The sequence below is a fragment of the Artibeus jamaicensis genome, unplaced genomic scaffold (genome assembly GCF_021234435.1).
Source record: "Artibeus jamaicensis isolate MK-2021 breed Jamaican fruit bat unplaced genomic scaffold, CSHL_Jam_final contig_473, whole genome shotgun sequence".
Lineage (NCBI taxonomy): Eukaryota > Metazoa > Chordata > Mammalia > Chiroptera > Phyllostomidae > Artibeus > Artibeus jamaicensis.
Genome location: NW_026521851.1, coordinates 2,590,952 through 2,610,645, shown reverse-complemented (window position 1 = coordinate 2,610,645; position 19,694 = coordinate 2,590,952). Strand labels below are relative to the sequence as shown.

Sequence of the window (19,694 nt, the reverse complement as noted above, 5' to 3'; positions counted from 1 at the left end):
ACTCCTGCTGGTCTGCACGAATTCTCCACCATCATCACAACAGTCACATTACAGACTGCAGAAGCACCAGCAGGAAAGCAGGAGAGAAGCGCTCACTCAGCTCTGAGGATCTTACTTGGTTTTGTGAATTGCCAGCAACTTGTGATAGTCAGCAAACATACATGATCCCTGGCAAGTGTAGGGGACAGGGCTTTACACAACACTTTAGCCACAAGGGCACCGTGAGGGCCTCTCCCATCTTTCAGACCAGGAGTTCAGGCAAACACCGAAAGTAACACACAGCACCATGTCAACCGGACCGCAAACAGCCATGTGGACGGACCACTGATTTTCAACCTTTCTCATCTCATGGCACATGTAAGCTAATACTCAAATTCTGTGGCACACCATAAAATATATTTTTGCCAATCTGATAAAAATAGATATAATTTTGATTCATTCACACCAAATGGTTATTACTGTGTTGGCTGTTGTCATTTTTTTATTTGACAATCTGAGGGAAAAGACATCCCTGCCCCTGACTAAACAGTCAGATATTGCATGCTGTAAAAATTCTTGCGGCATACTGGTTGAAAGTGGCTGGAATAGACTAAGGAAATGCAAAAAATCAGATGACTCTAACAGTAACCAAAGAGGAAAGCCCAGGCTCATGTGGCTCAGTTGGCTGGAGCATCATACACAGACCAAAAGGCTGTGGGTGTGGTCCCTGGCCGGGGGGGCACACCCAGGCTGCAGGTCAAATCCCCAGTCAGGGTATGCAGAGGAGGCAGGTCAGTATCTGTCTGTCTCTTTCCTTTCCTCTCTAAAAGCAATGAAAAATGTCCTCAGGTGAGGGGGAACAAAGAGGAAAATATGAACTAATTAGCCAGATTTTCAAACAGGCATAGAACCCCATTAGGAGTTCATTACTCCATTAATTGTAACTTAAACCCCCTTAACCGAAACAGCAGGGAAGAGACCTCTCAAATGTTCCCTGTCCATATATCACCCATATATCACCCACCACGTACTCTCAGTAAGCCTCAGTGAGCTCTCATCTGATGGGAACATCACAATCTACAGACCCTCCCAGCAGCCACACTGCCCCCGCACACGGACAGTTCGGGCAAGTCACTAGGATTCACTTTGTTCCTTTTACATTCAGCCCTGCCCTTTACTCAATGCGGTTCCCTTTGCCTGTGCCCTTCTCCACGGCAGTTTCAGCCCACAAGGCAGAAGCGCATACTAATGACTGGACACACATGTGATCCCTCAGACCTCCCAGCTCCCTGTAGTCAGATCAAACCATTAGCTCTGAGCAAATGGCTAAGAGAGATAACATCTGCCTCCTTCGGGGCAAAGCACCAAAAATGGAAGTTAGTTGTTCTTACTCTCCTCTTGCCCAGCCATGGTAATTAAAGCCACTCCAGACATAGAGGGTCAGTCCTGGGACTGCTAAGTCCAGGGCCCCTAACCAGCACTGGACATGCAGCATGTACATGAATATAGAAAGCCACTGAGACTTGGGGGTTCAGATTTTCTCTTATGCCGCATAACTTTGCCTATCTTGATGAATCCCGGATGGCAAATCAGTTTCACTCAGGTGCCACTGATTGGCAGCAGCTACCTGGAGCAGGTATCTGGAGCAGCGGATTTTAAAATACCAAGAGGCTACATCTGGGGAAATTAGAAAGGAATGCAATCCACAGTCAATGCCACTGTAAGTCTGGGAGACTGGCTGTATCCTGATGACTCATATGCAAATTGAGATTCCTGAACAGGTTGTGAACTTTGGTTACCAGTGGCCCGAACAGTAACTGCAAACCACAGCTGACCGTGCTCCTAACCACCGTCTTGTCCTTGAGCACCAACATCCAGAGCTCCTCCCACTCCTGTATTCCTGTTCTCAAGGTCAATTGTCTGGCCCCAACACTGCACCCTGAGTTACAATAATTTCCAGGAAAGCAACTTCCACAGCAGGCTTTTAAGGCATAACCTTGAAAAATGTAAATCCAACAAGATAAAAAATTATTATTCACAACATCAAATCTCCCCAGATTAATTCCTTGAGTGTTTATTGTTTGTTTTAAAAAGGTTCTGGCTACAAACCCAGTATTGTTTTCCATAGCTACATTCTATTGGGAAACTTAAAAATAGAAACTAGTGTGAAGGTACTACAATGAACAACCCTGTTTCAACACCCACCTAAAACCTAAACTATTGCATACCCTGTGGAAGCCAACCCAGGACCCAGTCCTGATTCCATCCTGCTCGTTCCCCTGAAGAACTGCTAACCATTCTGTTCAATTTAGTGTTTACTATTCAAGTGCATTCTCTTCAGAATTTTACTACGTATTTCTGTAATATTAATTCCACAATTATTCACATTATAACATGATATAAATGGCATCATTCTATATATGTCATCTCTATTTTGATTTTTTAGTTTTTGCTCATTATGTTCTTATAATGTATTCTTTTTCATACATATAGTTATAGTTTCACTGTGTGCAGTATAACATTGTTTGAATGTTCTACAATTTAATTATCAATTTTCCCACTGAAAATATTTAAGATCTTTAGTTTGTATGTTTTTAAAATACACTTTATTTTTTAGAACAGTTTTATGTTCACAGCAAAATGGAGCCAAAAGTACAGAGAGTGTCCCAATATCCACCCCACACCACACACACACACACACACACACACACACACACACTCTCTCTCTCTCTCTCTCTCTCTCTCTCTCTCTCTCTCTCTCTCTCTCTCTCTCTGTACCCTCATACCAGACGGGACATTTGTGACAGTCAGGGAGCCTGCACTGACACATCTCATCACCCAAGTCCATCCCACATTCTATGGGCTCTGACAAACATGTAAGTACAGGTGTCCTCCACGGCAATATCAGAGTCTTTTCACTGCCTTAAAAACCCTGTGCGATCTACCTGTTCATCCCTTCCTCCCCTCAGCCCCTGGCAACCACTGATCTTACTGTCTGCACAGTTTTGCCTTTTCCAAAGTGTCCTATAGTTGAAATCATACAGTGTATAGCCTTTTCAGATTGGTTTCTTTCTCTCAGTAGTGCATTTAAGATCCCTCCATGCCTTTTTGTGGCTTAATTGCCCACTTATTTTCGGCACTGCATAATATTCCACGGTCTGCACAAACCCCAGTTTATCCATCACCTACTGAGGGGCATCTTGATTGCTTCCAGGGTTTGGCGATTACCAATAAAGCTGCTCTAAACATCTGCATGCATTCTGCGGGCATCTAAATTTTCAGCTCATTGGTTAAATATCTTGGAGCACAACTCCTGGATCATACAGTAAGATTATGTTTCATTTTATAAGAAACCACTGAACTCTCTTCCAAAACGACTGCACCACTCTGCATTCTTACCTACAATGAATCAGAATTCTGTCACTTCACATCCTCACCAGCATTTGGTGTTGTCAGGGTTTGGGGTTTTGCAGATCCCACAGGTGTGTGGCAGTGATTTGTTTGTTTTTGTTGTTACAAAACTGTCGAGATGTGTATGTACCCACCATATTTTGCCATGTATAATGCACATTTTTGCCCAAATTTTTTAGAGAAAAATAAGGATGCACATTACATGTGGGTAGTACTGCTTTTGTAGCTATATAAATATTAATTCTTCTATTTATGCTTATGCTTTAAAAAAGTATAACTCTAGAAAGCAATAATGATATCCATATGCAAAATAGTACCCTAGAATATGATAATAGGTTTTGTTTCTAGATATAAATAAATAATTGAATTAAAAAATTAAAATGAAAGATTCTTTCTCTGAAAGCTTGGGCCAAAAACGTGGGTGTGCATTATATGGAGCAAAATACGGTACCTATTTTTATGACCCCAAGAGCAAGAGTTGGTCCAGGCTAGGCATAGTTCTTGGAGTGAATTTGCTAGGTCCCAGATATTGCATCTTAAACATTATTAGCAATAATCATACTGCTCTCCAAAATGATGCATCAGTTTACAGCCCTAATAGAAATGTATGAAAATCTCCACTGGTCCTTATCTTTGCCACTATTTGACTGCTGAATTAATCAGCTTTTGCCAGTCCATGCACAGGAATTAGATTATGACTTTAAGATGCATGTCCCTTACTACTAATGATGTTGAGCATTTTCCTAAATATTTGGAAGCCATTGGGTTTCCTATGAAGTAAACTTCTTTCAATCTTCTGAATATTTTTTGTTGTTGTTGTTGTTGTTTTTATTTAGTTATTTTTCAAGTACAGTTTTTTGTCTATTTTTCCCATCCCAGCCTCCCCTGCCCCTTGCTCCCCACCTCCCTCCCATTTCCACCCCCTTAGTTCTCATCCCTGTGTCCTTCCTATTTGTTCCTCCAAATCCCTCCCCCTTTTTCCCCTTAACTTCCCTTCCTTCTCCCCTCTGGTCACTATCCCCTTGTTCTCTATTTCAGTGTCTTTGTTTTTTGTTTTTTTTTTCTGCTTGCTTGTTTGTTTTGTTGTTTAGCTTCCTGTTAAAGGTGAGATCATATGGTATTGAATATTTTTATACTCAGATATTCTTTCTTCCTTATTTGTTGGTAGTTCTTCATATAGAAACATGCATATAGATAGAAACATTTTGTCAATTTTTAGGGTATTTTTTATGTTAAAAATGTCTTCTTTCAATCTGAGGCTTGTTACTTTTTTATTTTTATGGTATGTATTTGTAGATATCCAGAAGTATTTTATTTAATGTTGTAAAACATTTATTTACTTTGCTTACTCACTTGAATTTTGAATTTTTAAAAGTCAGCTTTATTTATACATAATTTAGTGCTATAAAACTCACCACTTAAACGTATACAACTTAATGAGTCTTAACGCAATCAATCATAAAATAGAACATTCGCTTCTCCTTTACAGAATGAAAACATTCACTGTCTCTGCCATAAACCCCACCACTGCCCCAGCCAGGGGTGCCACGTTGGCCTTTCTGACTCTCAGTGAGCCTGGCCTCCCCAAGCACTGTCCTTGTTCCCACCTTTAGCCCACCTGGGCCACCTTCAAGTTCAGGGATGGCCCACTCACGTCCTTCCCATTTTGCACAGGACGCAAGTACACAGCTCACAGTCCAGCCTCCATACCCGCCCCAGAGCCACCTCCAGTCCACTTAGCTCTGAAGGCTTCCCATGCCCTCGCCCTTCTTGGAGAGGGACCCTCCCATGAGCAGTGAATGATCCACTGCCAGACGTGATGACATCACATCTCGTACTGGTCTCTGGCTTTTCCACGTTCCCTTTCTCTCCACTGTGCGCTTGATTCTAAAGTTTTCAAGAAAGAAGATTTTTAGTAGTAAAACGCATGTTAAGCATTGTGTAAGTAACGCTGCCTGATCAATAATTTAATGTAAATGAAATAAATAGAAATATAAAGTTCTTTATTACCTAACTGTAAGGAGAGGGTTATAGTGGCAAAAAATCTGAGCATTTTATTCTGCATCAACTTTGTCAACAGTTATTTATAGCTTTAAGTTATTTTTCAGTAAAGCGTGTGAGTCTTTAAATTACATATGTGCATACTAACCAAAATTTTTCCTTTACATAAAGTAGTAAATTGATTATAGCTGAAAATGCAGTGTACCAAGACTGTTACCCATCTACATAGAATTATTATAGTCACAAATATGAATATTTATTTCAGTGATTTAAAGACACTAATATTACAGAATATTTATTCCAGTGATTTAAAGACACTAAATTAATTCCTTAAAGCAGGAACATTGTGCAGTGTTTAGAAAGTAAAATAGGATTTTAAAAAGACAAATGAATTGGTTAACTGTTAAACTAGATACACCAATATTAAGTAATGTCCAAAGAAGGAAAATCAGTTAAAATCAACCAACACTTATTGATCATCTACTTCCTTCAAAAACGCACTGAGTACCAGAGATACAGAATGAAGGAGATGCTATCTCTGCCAGCAGGTGGTCCCATGACTATTATTTCACGACAATGTCAGAAAGTAAACATAACAGGACACGCAGTTTCTGCACCAAGAAGCGCTGTGTAAAAATCCATTTTGACTGACAGAAATATGAAGGGAGTGGGGAAGGGAGGGGGAAAGCAAAAGCTAGGGAGATGCTGCTGCTTTTGCAGGCAGAAGGGGGATGCACAGAAACTCAGGGGGCTTCACTGAGGAGGCTCAGGGCCCTCTGCCTGGGCGAAAACAGGCTTCCTTCAGGGAAGGCTGTACAAGGGTGTTCTAGGGTAGAGAGAACAAAGCACATGCAAAGGTGTGTGTCTTCTAGTCAAGTCAGTCGGGGAGACTGTTAGTACCTCCAGGGAATCTGCCTCATGTCCAAATGTGTAAATCAGCAAGTGATAACAAAGAGCTGCTTCTTGCCCAAACTCTAGCCGGGAGCCTCAGAACCCTCTTCTTGACCAGGCCTCCACCTCAGTTTGTAAAAATGACAAACTCAACACCAATGACTCTGTCCGTCCTTTCTCTGTCACTAAGAGACATGAACACAGTTTCTAACAGCTCGAGGCCACATCTGTGGTGTGACCCCAGCCCCCTGAGAGTGCCTGTCTGAGAAAGCTCAAGGCTGCCAGGGAATTTTGTGTTTGTTTAGCCGGCTCCAATGACAGCCCCCTGCCCACCCTTTCTTAGACCGGGTCCTAAAGCAGCCTTACAGTCATGAATCCTTCTCTGTCCCTTTGAGATGTGTCTGTACCCCCTGCAACTGAGGAGTGTCTTTCTCAAGGACCTGAAACCCATCCTTAGTAATGTCATCATCGGGAAGGGTAGGGCCACTGTCCTCCCATTTCCTGGGAGGATAAATCCTACGTTCTGTGGCTGCCACTGGCCCAGTCCCACTCATGGGACCGACCCCGGCTCACATTGTACTCCCCGACCCTATGGGGCCCTTGCTCCCATCCCCTCAGTCTCCCTTTATAAGCCCCAGCACCTCTGTACAGATCAAAGTGGAGTTCGCTTCGTCCTGGATTCTTCCCTGTTGCAGACAAATATCTGTCCTGAGCACTTTAACCAGTGTCCAGATTGTTTACCTTTGCTAGCAAGACACAAACCAATGCCACCCACTGCTCTCCAGCTTTCAGTCGCTCTCTGTCCCTTTCCAACATACCTGTGCTGGCTCCCTGGCCTGGAAGGGCCCACCGGAGGGCCCGCCCTGCCCCCAGCAGGACACCCACGCATCCTCAGTAATAGGCAAATGCTTCTTTGGTTCCTTTGTCCTTGTCCTCCTTACAAAACACTTCCTCCCACATCACACTTGTTTATCTATATGATTTTACTCACTTACTCTGTCAAACACACCCACTGACTTATTAAAGACCATCTGCCGAGGAGCCCCACTCAAACGCCAGGCCTCAACCTCCACTGAACTTCACTGACAGCTCCAGCCACCCTGCCCACAGCAGGCCTACTAGGTTGGCTCAGCTTCTCCTTTAAGAATGTAACATTTTCCATGTGCTCTACAAGGACAGACACACCCTACCGTCTGGCTTACTGCCTGGTTCTGTTCAGCCCATGAGCTGGAGGTGGCTGTTAGGTTTTTAATGGGTGAAGAAAAATCACAAGAAGAGTAAATTAAATTTTATGACAAAGTCACAAATTCAAATTTCAGCATCCATAAATACAGTTTTGGCAAACATGGCCATCCTCACTGGTCTGCGTACTGTCTGGCTGTTTTCATATCACTGTCAATGTCTGATGTGAATAGTTATAACAGAAAACGTACAGCCCAGGAAGCCTGAAGTACTTAATGTTTGGCTTTCTACAGGAGGAGCGTGCCCACCCCTGTGTAGGCCACCCTGTGCTGCAGCCATGTGCACTCGGCAATGGTTAATCCCGTCCTCAGACTGGGAGGCAGGAGGGGGAGCAGACCCCTGGGCACACCACTCAGTGCCCAGGCACCCACTCAGTTCAGTCGGTGCATCGGAAGGGCATCTTCTCCCCACACCGGGACCTGCTCTCTATCATCACAATAAATATTCCAGAGTCAAATCTCAGTTCCCACCTCACTTCTGCCCGTGCCCTCTCCGTGAGGACTCCATCTCCCAGAACACAACGGGCCCTCACTGGCCCAGCCTCTGATTCCCAGGCCACTGATGGGGTTCTGAGCCATGCAACAGAGTGCCAGGAAGTACCAGGACACTGCGGCTCACTTTGCCTCCAGAGGAAGGCAGGTGACATGAATGCAGGCCTCTGCCAGTCCTTCCTCCGTGTTTGAGGAAAACATGGTAAATTCCAGGTGGGTCTTTCTCCCACTGGCTCTATCTACCTGACAATCAGATTTCAGATCACATTGTTTTTCAGTCTTCCATTTCAGTGTTCTGAGTTTTCATCTCATGTCAAGGAAACGCAGTGGGAAATGCAAAGCTCATCTTTCACAACAATGAAAATTCTTTTAACTCTAAAATATTCTGAGAAAGAGTCTTTAGCACACACAACAATGTATGGAAGCTACATTATTCTGGAATTCCACCAAACGCTCCCTACCTTGGGGAGTCCAACTGTGTCACCCTTGTCCTACTATGTCACCAACCCTGTCCTGACCAGGTAGCAGCAACAGTGAAGGTTCGACACTGAGAAGAACTATTTCCACACAACATATAAGTTATAATTTAACACCACAGTTCCCTTCTGGCAAATAGAATAATCTGTCAAAGATTGTTAGACAGTTCTTACAATCTCTTGTAAGAGATTGTAAGAACTCTTACAATCCAGGTAGAACTCTTGTGTTCTACCAGGACGTTAAGTATGCAATCACTTATTCTCGACACACTGCACACTCGTTCATTGTTAGGGTATTTCCTGTCTGCCACACCTGCCACCCACTTTGTCTTCCTCTTTAAGTACTGGCAAAGAAATAATATTAACAAAAGCACACTGGTTGTGGGAAACAAATATGGCTATTGATCATTTCTGGATTTTTTCCCCAATCACACTAGAGTCTTTCTTTCCTTTTCCTCCCTGGTGCCCCCCAAAAAATTCTTTAAAAGTCATAACAAAGTAAACAGAATAACAGAATTGGTAATATTTTTGTTTTATTACTTCAATTAATTTTTAGGGGAAATACACTTAGAAACAAGTATCTGTTACTTAAAATGTTTCATAAATTCAATTTAAAAAGTGAGTCATATCACTCAACATTTATCTTACACTGACATTTTTATTATTCAAAAATTCTCAGTTGAATAAGAAGGGCAGTTCATCCGGAATATCACAACTATTATGCATCATTAATATCCTAATGCATTATTTAAGGTGGTGAGTAATACCCTGCAATGAGAAGTCACCAAGGATGAAATATTGCTCTATCGTGTTCCATTACGAGAGGAGATACTTTTAATTACAGTTATGCCACCGAAGCTGGGGAAGCGGGAAGGGCCTGGAGAGAGCCCTACCCCAGGCTCACCTTCCTGTCCGGAAGCCTGATGACACCAAGTCTGGGTTTACATGTACGGTGGACGTGAGCCATCTTGGAGACACAGATCCATCGAAGCGGCAGGCTGAAATGAACCCTCAAGACCCTCTTACCTGCTCTGCGCTGTGCCCACACAGAGGAACACCAGGAAACGATCCTTGCAGCATTCGGGTTATTAAACAAGAGTCCTTTTATTTCCAAGGAATTGTCTGCTTCAAGGGACCGCATTATGACTATCGATAAATGATTTGCCTAAGACTTCCAAAGTCTTAGGTCCCCTTCCAAGTTCATATACACTTGAGTTTGTGTGTGTACACTGAGTGTCATTCCATGTGTATATATGTTTCAATACACCTTCCCATGGGTCCACATACATGAAGGCTGCTCTTACTCTGACCATATAACCGGCTTAGTGGATTTCTCTCCCAAATCCACTTTTGCAATAGAGTTTCCATGGACTCTTCTGGGATTCTTAATCAAATCATCTGCAACTGGGGACAGTTTTCCTCTTCATTTCCAAACTAAGACTCCACGTCTAATTACATCTGCTCCTACCTCCAACACAAACCCACGCAACAGAGACACCGAACATTCTTCATTAAATTACGCCTAATGCTAACCAGCTGTGTTCCTTGTAAATAAGGGCTGAATTTTAAATTACTGTGTGTGTGTATGTGTGTGTAAAATAATGTTAAGAAACTATCCCTCAATTCCTATTTTATTATTGACTTGAAACAAAGAGGTTTTGAATTTTGTCAGGTGACTTGTCCTTATCATCAGGGGTGTCCAAATGACTTTTCCCCTCCGTCCTACTAATATGAAACATTGTATCAATCGAGTTTTTGATATTGAGCCACTTGGATTTCTGAAATAAACCACATGTAGTCATCATGTACATTTTATGTTTTAATGCAACACTGAATTTTTAAAAGTATTTTAGCTCAGATTTCTGTATCAATATTCTTAAGTGAAATTGATCTATAATTTTCCAAAGTAATTTTTAATATTTTATAATCCATATTTTACTCCCTCAATGAAATAAAATTTTGGAGTTTTTTTCTTTTGTTATTCTTTGATATAATTAAAGCAGCCTTGTTAAATAACTAGGAGTTATCTGACCTTGCATTTCTTCTCAAGAAATTCTTTTACTACTTTATTTACTTTATGATAATTACTCTATTTAGACTTTCTGCAGTAAACTTATTTTTCTCTGAAAATGATACATTTCATTAAGCTCTTCAAATCTACTTGCATATAATTTAGCAAATGTGCCCTTAAAAATTAGTTTCCTCTATTTTAATCATTACCCCTCTCCTGCCTTTATATAAATTCAAATATGTGAGTATTTGTGCTTTCTCCCTTCTTGATTAATTATGGCTTGACTATTGGTTTTTTCCAAAGAAACAAATTTTTAATGAACTAATTGATTTCCTTTTTATCCTTATTATTCCATCCTGTTGTTTTCTTTTGTTTACTTTGTTCTTCTTTTTCCAGTTTTTTATCTGGTGGTTTAATTAATTTATTTTTATTTATTTTTATTTTTATTTTTATTTTTATTTTCACCTGAGAGCGTGCTTATTGATTTTAGAGAGAGGGGAAGGGAGGGGAAGAGGGACAGAAACACTAATGTGAGAAACATCCATCATTTGCCTCCCGCCTGTGCCCCAAGGGGGGACTGAACCCACAACCCAGGCCTGTGCCCTGATGGGGAATCGACCCCACAACCTCTTGGTTTATAGGAGGACACTCCAACTGACTGAGCTACACCAGCCAGGGCTAATTAATTTCTTTTTAAATTTTTATTAATATATCCATTTAATGATGACAATGTGACTCTGAAAACTTCTATAAGTTATATCTCACATATTCTAAAAGATCATGTATTTACTTAACTAGGTTGAATAAATTCTTCAGTTTTATTTATTATTTCTCATTTAACCCAAAATTTATTTGATAGTGTGCTTTTTTACTTCAGCTACAAGGAACTTTTGAGTCTGGCCTTTTTTTGAAAAACTGATTTTTAATTTTATTCCATTGTAATCAGGTCTGTAGTATCCCTACTCTTGGGAATTTCCTCAGGTCATCTTTGTGGCCTAAAATATGGTCAATATTATTTAATGTTGTATATGAAGCTTTGAAAACGTATAGCTTCTTTCAGATTTTAACAAAGGCCAACCTCATCAACCTTTTATGCTAAATACTTCCCTTATTTTTTCCAGTTGAAATGTGCTCTTTCTCCTATTATGTAGGCAACACACACATCAAAGAGAGAGCCCAGTAAGGGGCAGAACTGCGCATGTGGGCAGTAAGACACAGTGGACGAGCAGGGGGAGCTGGGAAGAGCGCTATGGTGCCCTCAGGTGACGTGAGCGGTCACTGTTGTTTCTGTAGCTTCCTTGGCAGCTTATTCTGTTCTCCCTGGTGTTTGTTTACCTCTAATGGCTCCACCCCTCCCCAGCTGTGACCTGACCCTTCTCCAGCCCTTGCCCCTGTCACCCCTGCTCAGTGCGAACTTGATTCCCAACAACTGTTCCACAGGGCCAGCTTTGTCTACAGGAAGCCTTACTTGGCTACTTACAACAACCCACCAGCCAGGATTGCTCCAGGAGCAGGCATCCCCACCTCGCTTCCCAAGCTCCCCGTTTTTGCCTGCTCTTTTATGTGGGCCCCATAGTCTTCAGCGAGCACTTGATGCTGGGGTTTGTCCCTCCACTTCCTCCTCTACACTTGCTGATACCACACATGGACTAACTCATCACCTAGTTTTTTTCACAGATATACTTTCTGTGAATTTGGTCTTGTCATTTTCACAGCTCTATGTTCATATGGAGATTCAAAGAGATTAAAAACTATCCTAACCCTGTTAACTTCTCATTTCTCCTTAAACTCTGAATAATAATAAGATGAGTATGGAGGTTCCAGTCAAGGAGGGAGAGAAGGTCAACTTTGTGCTTACCTCCTCCCACTGTCACATTAAAATTACAGCTAAACTATGGAACAACCAACTCAGAACCACCTGAAACCCAGGTGAAGAGAAGTCCTAAAGCTAAGGATGCACAGAGGAAGCCACGTTCTGACTGCTAGGAGGGGCAGACACGTGAATCGGGCTGGTCCCGCCCCACCTGAGGCAGTTAGAAATTGGAAGAGATATCTCAACTGCAAAGGTGCACCTTGAGGAGTGAGGGGTCCCAGCCCAATGCCAGGCTCCCCAGCCCAGAGCACCAGTGCCAGAAAGAAGAGCCCACACAACATCTGGCTGTGAAAACCAGCTGGGATTCTATCCCACCAGGTGAGATGAAGGGCTGCTGACATCCCAGGCACTTCTAAAGGGCCAGCACACAAATGCACTCCTTGATGGACAGTCACCTTGGTCTCTAACAGAAGAACGGGGACTAAAGGGTGTCAGAGACCTACAGGGAGTTGTGTGACTTTAGAACAAAGACAAAAGGGCCAACAGCCACTGTCCCTGTGTTGAGCCATGGCCAACTCTGACTCTGCAGAGCACTGTTCAATCCACCCCAGTGATTCCCTGAGATCTTGCCCCACCCAGCTCACTAACAGCTCCATGCTCTCTCAGTGGCTGAGCCTGATAGGCAGCTGGCTGACAGTGGTCAGTATCAAGGTGGCCTTATGCAGAGTGGTCACAGGCCTAGTACTGGGGACAGCCAGCCTCAGCTCACAGCATGGACTCTCTCACACCCCACCAGGTCTAACACAGACAGCTACAAACCACAGACCACTCTGCAGGTCCAACCAGGTAGCCCCAGGGTGGTCACAGGCAGTAGCTGATTTTGGCCTGTAACAAAGCCCCTCCAAAGAGTCTCCAGGACCAACACACCCAGTGGCTGGCTCCAGACTGCAGCTGAGTGCCACCCAATTAGATCCCCAAGTGGCACATCCCAAGTGTGGTCCTGGCAAACACCAGAGACCACAGGGTCAAAATTTGCTTCATGCGGTCAGGCCCTGGAGAACAGCTTGTATGCTATCATCACGGCCAATCCTCACAGTCAGTTGCTATTCCTACCCATGGATGTGCCAATAGCAATAAAGGCTCAACTACAACAGGAAGGTTCACACGACCAACTAAAGGGGCACTCCTGGAGCACCTGGCTCAGGTGACCAGGGGATCTGTGACACTAAACCCCACAGGACACCTACTATATAAGGCTACTCTACCAAGACTGGGAAACACAGTAGCTCCACCTAATGCTTAGAAACAAATACAGGGAGGCAGCCAAAATAAGGAGACAAAGAAACATTCCCAAAATGGAAGAACAGGAGAAATCTCCAGAAAAAGCTAAATTAAATGGAGGCAGGCAATCTATCACATGCAGAGTTCAATACAAGGGCTATGAGGATACTCAAGGAACCTAGGAGAAGAATGGAGGAACTCAGTGAGAACTTAAAATGGAAAGCTAGTAAGCATTAGCAAAGGACACAGAAATCATAAAAAAATTCTAAATGAAGGCTACAATGACTGAAATGGAGAATACACTAGAAGGAATCAACAGCAGATTAAAAGAAGCAGAGAACTGAATCAGTGATTTGAAAGACAAGGTACCAAAAAACACCTAATCAGAAGAGCAAAGAGATAAAGAATTTTTTTAAATGAAGATAATTTAAGGGACTTTTAGGACAACATGAAATGTACCAATATTCACAACACTGGGGTTTCAAAAGGAGAAGAAGGAAAGCAAAATATTGAGAAACTATTTGAAAAAATAATGGCAGAAAAATTCATTAATTTGGCAAAGGAAACACAAATGCAAATCAAGGAAGTGCAGAGAGTCTCAGACAAGATAAACCCAAAGAGGCCCACACCAAGAACAGTATAATTAAAATGGCAAATGTTGAAGACAAAGAGAGAATGTTAAAAGCAGCAAAAGAAAAGCAGTTACTTGCCTACAAGGTAACTAACAAGCTCCTATAAGACTGTCAGCTGATTTCTCAACACAAATTTTGACAGCCAGAAGTGACTGGCACAAAATATTTGAAGTGACAAAAAGCAATGACCTACAAGATTACTCTAAGCAAGGGTTTCATTAAAAATTGAAGGAGAGATAAAAAGCGTTTCCCAGACAAGAAAATAACTAAAGGAATCCATCACCATCAAACTAATTATAAGAAATGCTATAGGGACTACTTTCAGAAAAAGAAAAAAACCATGAATATGAGTAATAAAATGGCAGTAACTATGTACCTATCAATAATCACTTTAAATGTAAATGGATCAAATATTCCAATCAGGAAATACAGAGTGGCTGAATGAATAAGTAAACAAGACCAATAATATGCTATCTAAAAGAAATGCACTTTAAATCAAAGAATGAAAGTAAAGAAATGGAAAAGCTATTTCATACAAATAAAAATGGGGGAAAAAGGAGACAAAACAGATTATAAAACAAAGGCTATGAAAAGAGACAGAGAAGGACACTACATAATGGTAAAGGGAGCAATCCAACATGAGAATATGACCCTTGCAAACATTTATGCATCAAACACAGGAGCACCTACATATGTCAAGCAAATATTGATGGACATTGAAAAAAGACTGACAGTAATACAGGCACAGTAGGGGACTTTAACACACAGTTCACATAAGTGGATAGATCTTCCAGACCGAAAGTCAACAAGAAATGGCAGCATTAAATGACACACTGAACCAGAGAGACCTGATTGATATTTTCAGAGTACCCCCAAACAGCAGAACATACATTCCTTTCAAGTGCACAGAGAATCGGTATTATTTATAACAGCCAAGGTAAGGGAGCAACCTAAGTGCTCATTAATGAATGACTGAATAAAGAAGATGTGGTAAATATATACTAGGAAATATTACTCAGCCATGAAAAAGAATGGGTATTACCATTTGTGACAGCATGGAAAGCTTAGAGGGTAATATACTAAGTGAAATAAGTCAGTCAGAGAAAAAAAATACCACAGATTTCATTTATATATGGAATCCAAAGAACAAAATAAACAAACAAAATGGAAACAGATTCATAGATGCAGGGAAAAAACCTGATAGTTGCCAGATAAGGGGGAGGTTTAAGAACTGGGTGAAAATGGTGAAGGGATTAAGTACACACTGGTAGCCACAAAACAGTCCCAGATATATAGAATACATCACAGGAAATATTGTCGGTAATACTGTAAACATCATGTATAGTACTGGGTGGGCACTAAACTCATATATAAATTATATAAGTGCTAACCATTACTGCTATATACCTGTTATCTAATACAAAATACTGATACCAACTATAACTGAGAAATTTTTTTTTAAATAAAAGAAATATCCAAGGTGGGTCTGTCTGATCATGACTGGTTCCTAAGAACAAAAGCTCCGCAATTCTAAAATACAGAAACAAAGAAGGAAGGCCACTCCTATGAAGATCACAGAACAGATATGTATAGGGATGAATTATGAGTAACTAATTAATGCATCATCAGATTTAATGTTTACATTTTCTGCCAGAAAGTCTGTGCTGGAATTAGGAGCCATTATTTTTGGGACTGAAATCGGCCTGAAAAAAATACCCTAGGAGCACAAACCAGTCTTCTGACCAGTCCTGCTTTTGTTTAAAAGATTCTATAGCTTGAGACATATCTGGGACCGTTTCCAGGAACAGACACATAATTAGCAGTCACTGACTGCTCACGACCAACAACAATTCTGGTCTCCCAACCTTGGTAATAGATGCAGCAGACACTAACTTGAGGGCAAAAAGGGACATCTCTAATTTTCTACCAATAAAAGTCAAATCCAGGCTTACGTACTTTAAACATTAACTGCAACCTAGAACCACCCTTCGTTATTATAGAAAATAGTCTATCTTATAAAAAATTGAACTGGCCTAAGATGGTGGTTCCCTTTCAAACTTAACAGCCTACTAAATTTTAAGTTATTAGTTCAAGCCACTACACTTGATACCAAAAAGCAAGAAAACAAATGAGCTATGCTCCAGTCCTTGGAATTGAGAAGTCGGTGCATGCATCTGGGAGTGAACATACAGATTTTTCTGGAAGAGAAGGTGGTGTGAATATTTCCAGAATTAAGCTCAACTGGCAATACAATAGACGTGTAAACAGAGCCTTAGAAACATTGAGAGAACTCGGGGCACTTGGAAAGCAGCAACCCAGAAGAGGGGCTGTGTGAGACAGGCTTCAAGGGGCAAAAGCACTTGAGCAGGCAGAGTCCAGGGTGGATATGCGTCAGGGATAGAGGCAAACAGAGATGTGAGACAAAATGACAGTGGGGACCTTCAAGAAATCTGACTGGAGGACAGAAAAGGGTGTTTATGTTGTAAGAACTTCAAATAAATGATGCAGGTAGGTTTATTGAACTTCAATTGTTCCATAATTTCAATAGTTCATCCTACATGCAAGTTTTCAGATAAACCAGAAAAGACATGATGACAAGGATGAAAATAGTTAAAGTGGTCAGTTCACAGGCATCAGCAGTAACCACTAGAGAGTCAACTGCCACGAGAGAGTCAGCCACCCCGGCAAGGCACTGAGCAGCTGGAACGGATGCCTGCCCCGTCCCAGCATCTAGGCCGCCACAGGATGTCAGGAGCATTCATTCTCCATGTTGGAACTGGCGATTAAGGTGCGGGGCCAAGAGAGCAGCAGCTGATGCAGCGTTCAAAGTCCTGAGGAAACTCAAAACCAGCTGAGGTTCCAGCAAATATAAAATATCCCAGACCATGGGGCAAGAGCCAAAGAGTAAAGTATGCAACATTTTCTTTTCAGGAAGAATATTGTTCTACATATAGGCTCCTGCTGAAAAAGTTTATTGATGGACCATGAATTAAGAATATTTCCAGCCCTGGCTGGCGTACCTCAGTGGATTGAGTATGGGCCTGTGGACCAAAGGACTACAGTTCGATTCCCAGTCGGGACACATGCCTGGGTTGCAGGCCAGTTCCCAGCAGGGAACACACAAGAGGCAACCATACACTGATATTTCTCTCCCTCTCTCCTACTCTTTCCCTCTAAAGATAAATAAATAAAAATCTTTTTTAAAAAAAGGAGGTTAATATTTTTTAAATATTAATTTAAATATTTAAATTACCGAGACCACCCGGTAGGCAGGGTGTGGCATGGAGAAAAGAGTCAGGGACCAGGCCACGTGGGAGGAGCCACTGCCTACCGGGCTGCTCCCAGTCACGGGCGGCGTTCCCGTGACTCACCTGCCCTCTCCTAGTGTCCCCACTGGGCGGAGGACATGAAAGCCATTGTTATGGACACTCTCACGGTGACAGGTTAATGAGATCGTGCCCATCAGGACTCTAAATGAGAAAGTGCTGCACAAAAGATTAAACTCAATATTTTCCAGTTGATTTCCTACCCCAACACCTCTGTCTCCTCTAGTGCCCTCCCAGGGGATGGCTGTGAATGCAGCCCAACACAAAATCGTAGATTTACTTAAAACATTATGAGAGTTTTTGTGATTACGTGTCTCAATGTATTTAATGTGTAGCCCAAGACAACTCTTCTTCTTCCAGTGAAGCCCGAAGATGCTGAAAGGTCTGACAGCCCTGAAACACAATCTGATCCATCAGCACATCTGTAAGGCCCCAAAGCACATCTGCCATGCCCCATTCTCCCACCAGCCTTGCTTCTGGTCTGAAGACAACGGTCCTGCAGGCGCCGCCCCCTGGCCTTGCTGCCCCCGCTGCTCTCTCAGACCCTCCCGCCCACACACACAGCCACAGCAGTCCGCTTCCCATGGCCTCCCTTCCTTCTAGGGAGAACCTCACCTCCACCCTGCCAGCCAGGCCCTCCATGGCAGGCCCCTTCGAGACGCCACCTGCCATGAGCAGCCCATGCAGCTGCCAGGACTCCCGGCTGCTCCTTGAACACCAGCAAGCACAGCCCTAACTGGGGGCCCCTCCACCACCTGGCTCCTCTTTCCAGAACAGCCAAGAACTCAGTACTGCTCACTCCCTAGTTTCATTCTCTTCTGCTCCACCACCACTGCCACTGGCGGGCCTTCCTGCCCCACCCTCCATGACAGGCTACATCCTGCCTCATCACTCACACCCTGTCACTCTGCTTTTCTTGTGGTTCCAAGTCCCCAAATCACATCACTTATTTACTTGTTTATTTGTCTGCTAGAATATAACATCACAGGGCAAGGACTTTTCCATTCCCATGAATAATTACATCTGAGTTATCAGCGAAGAGCAGGGGCTCAATTAAAATTTGCCTAAGGAAAAGCACACATAGTTTTCACATCCACTTCAGGTTACGTGTCCCAGAAAACAGCATCATCAATAACTCCAACACCACGAGAAAACTAGACTGTGTGAATGGCCTCAAAGGCTCAACGTACCTTGGAATTCGAGGTGGACTCCAGGAAACAGAGTCTGTTGCCAAAACCTTCGGCTGCCAAACAGAGCTTCTGCTGCTCCTTGTGGGCCGCGGCCGTGCACTGCAGCACCACCTCGTCATCCTGCGGGGACAAGAGGGAACACCGTGAGGCCGAGGGACAGGACAAGTCTGAACCAGATCTACAAGAACACACTGGTGCATTTCAAATACTAGAGAAAAATGCCGGAACAATTACCAAAAAAAAAACCAAACAAACAAAAAACCCACACAATTGATTCACAGAGTGCATTTCCTTATGAAAAAGGAAAGTAACTCGGGAGCAGGGCAGTGAGTGGTTGCTGCCATCCAAGGCAATCAACGGTGTTCTCGCTGTCAACACTGACCCCAGAGGCAGCCTGTGTGTGAAATACGGACTCCCATGGTAGCAGTCCTTCGCAATCTCAGCCATCAAAAGCACCAAGGAATTATCCGACATACTCCTAGGACATTAAGAACCATCCAGAGTGGAACAGACTCTAATAGCCATATGCACACATTATTGCAGAAGTAACACAGGAACACGGGCAGTAACGGGACTCCTGGGTTTGGAGGGACAGAAAAGTCATCTTTGCTACCACACATCGGCACTGATCATAACTGTAATGATCCTGGCTACTCAAAAACATACAGAGAGCCCTGGCCAGGTGGCACAGTGGGCTGGAGCATCATCCTTACACCAAAAGGTTGAAGGTTCAATCCCAGGTCAGGGCACATACAGGAGGCAACCAATCGATGTTTCTCTTTTACATCAACGTTTCTCTGCCTCTGTCCCTTCCTCTCTCTTGAAAATCAATAAACATATCCTCAGGTGAGGATTTAAAAAATGGACAGAGAGATGATTTGCTAGTTCAATCCTCTGAAATCCAGTTTCTGATCAGTTAATTTGGCAGGACTACAGGAAAACTTTAGCAG

The 19,694-nt window shown here is 42.7% G+C and overlaps 1 protein-coding gene across 2 annotated transcripts in view; it reads right to left on the bottom strand.

Moving 5' to 3' along the window:
- The window catches only part of RYR2 (ryanodine receptor 2), a 544,399-nt gene that overhangs the window by 367,424 nt on the left and 157,281 nt on the right, over window positions 1-19,694 (bottom strand). For both annotated transcript variants that reach the window (XM_053667877.1, XM_053667878.1), the window contains exon 2: window positions 18,745-18,864. In XM_053667877.1, coding sequence (XP_053523852.1) covers window positions 18,745-18,864 — 120 coding nt within the window. The remainder of the gene's footprint in view (window positions 1-18,744; window positions 18,865-19,694) is intronic.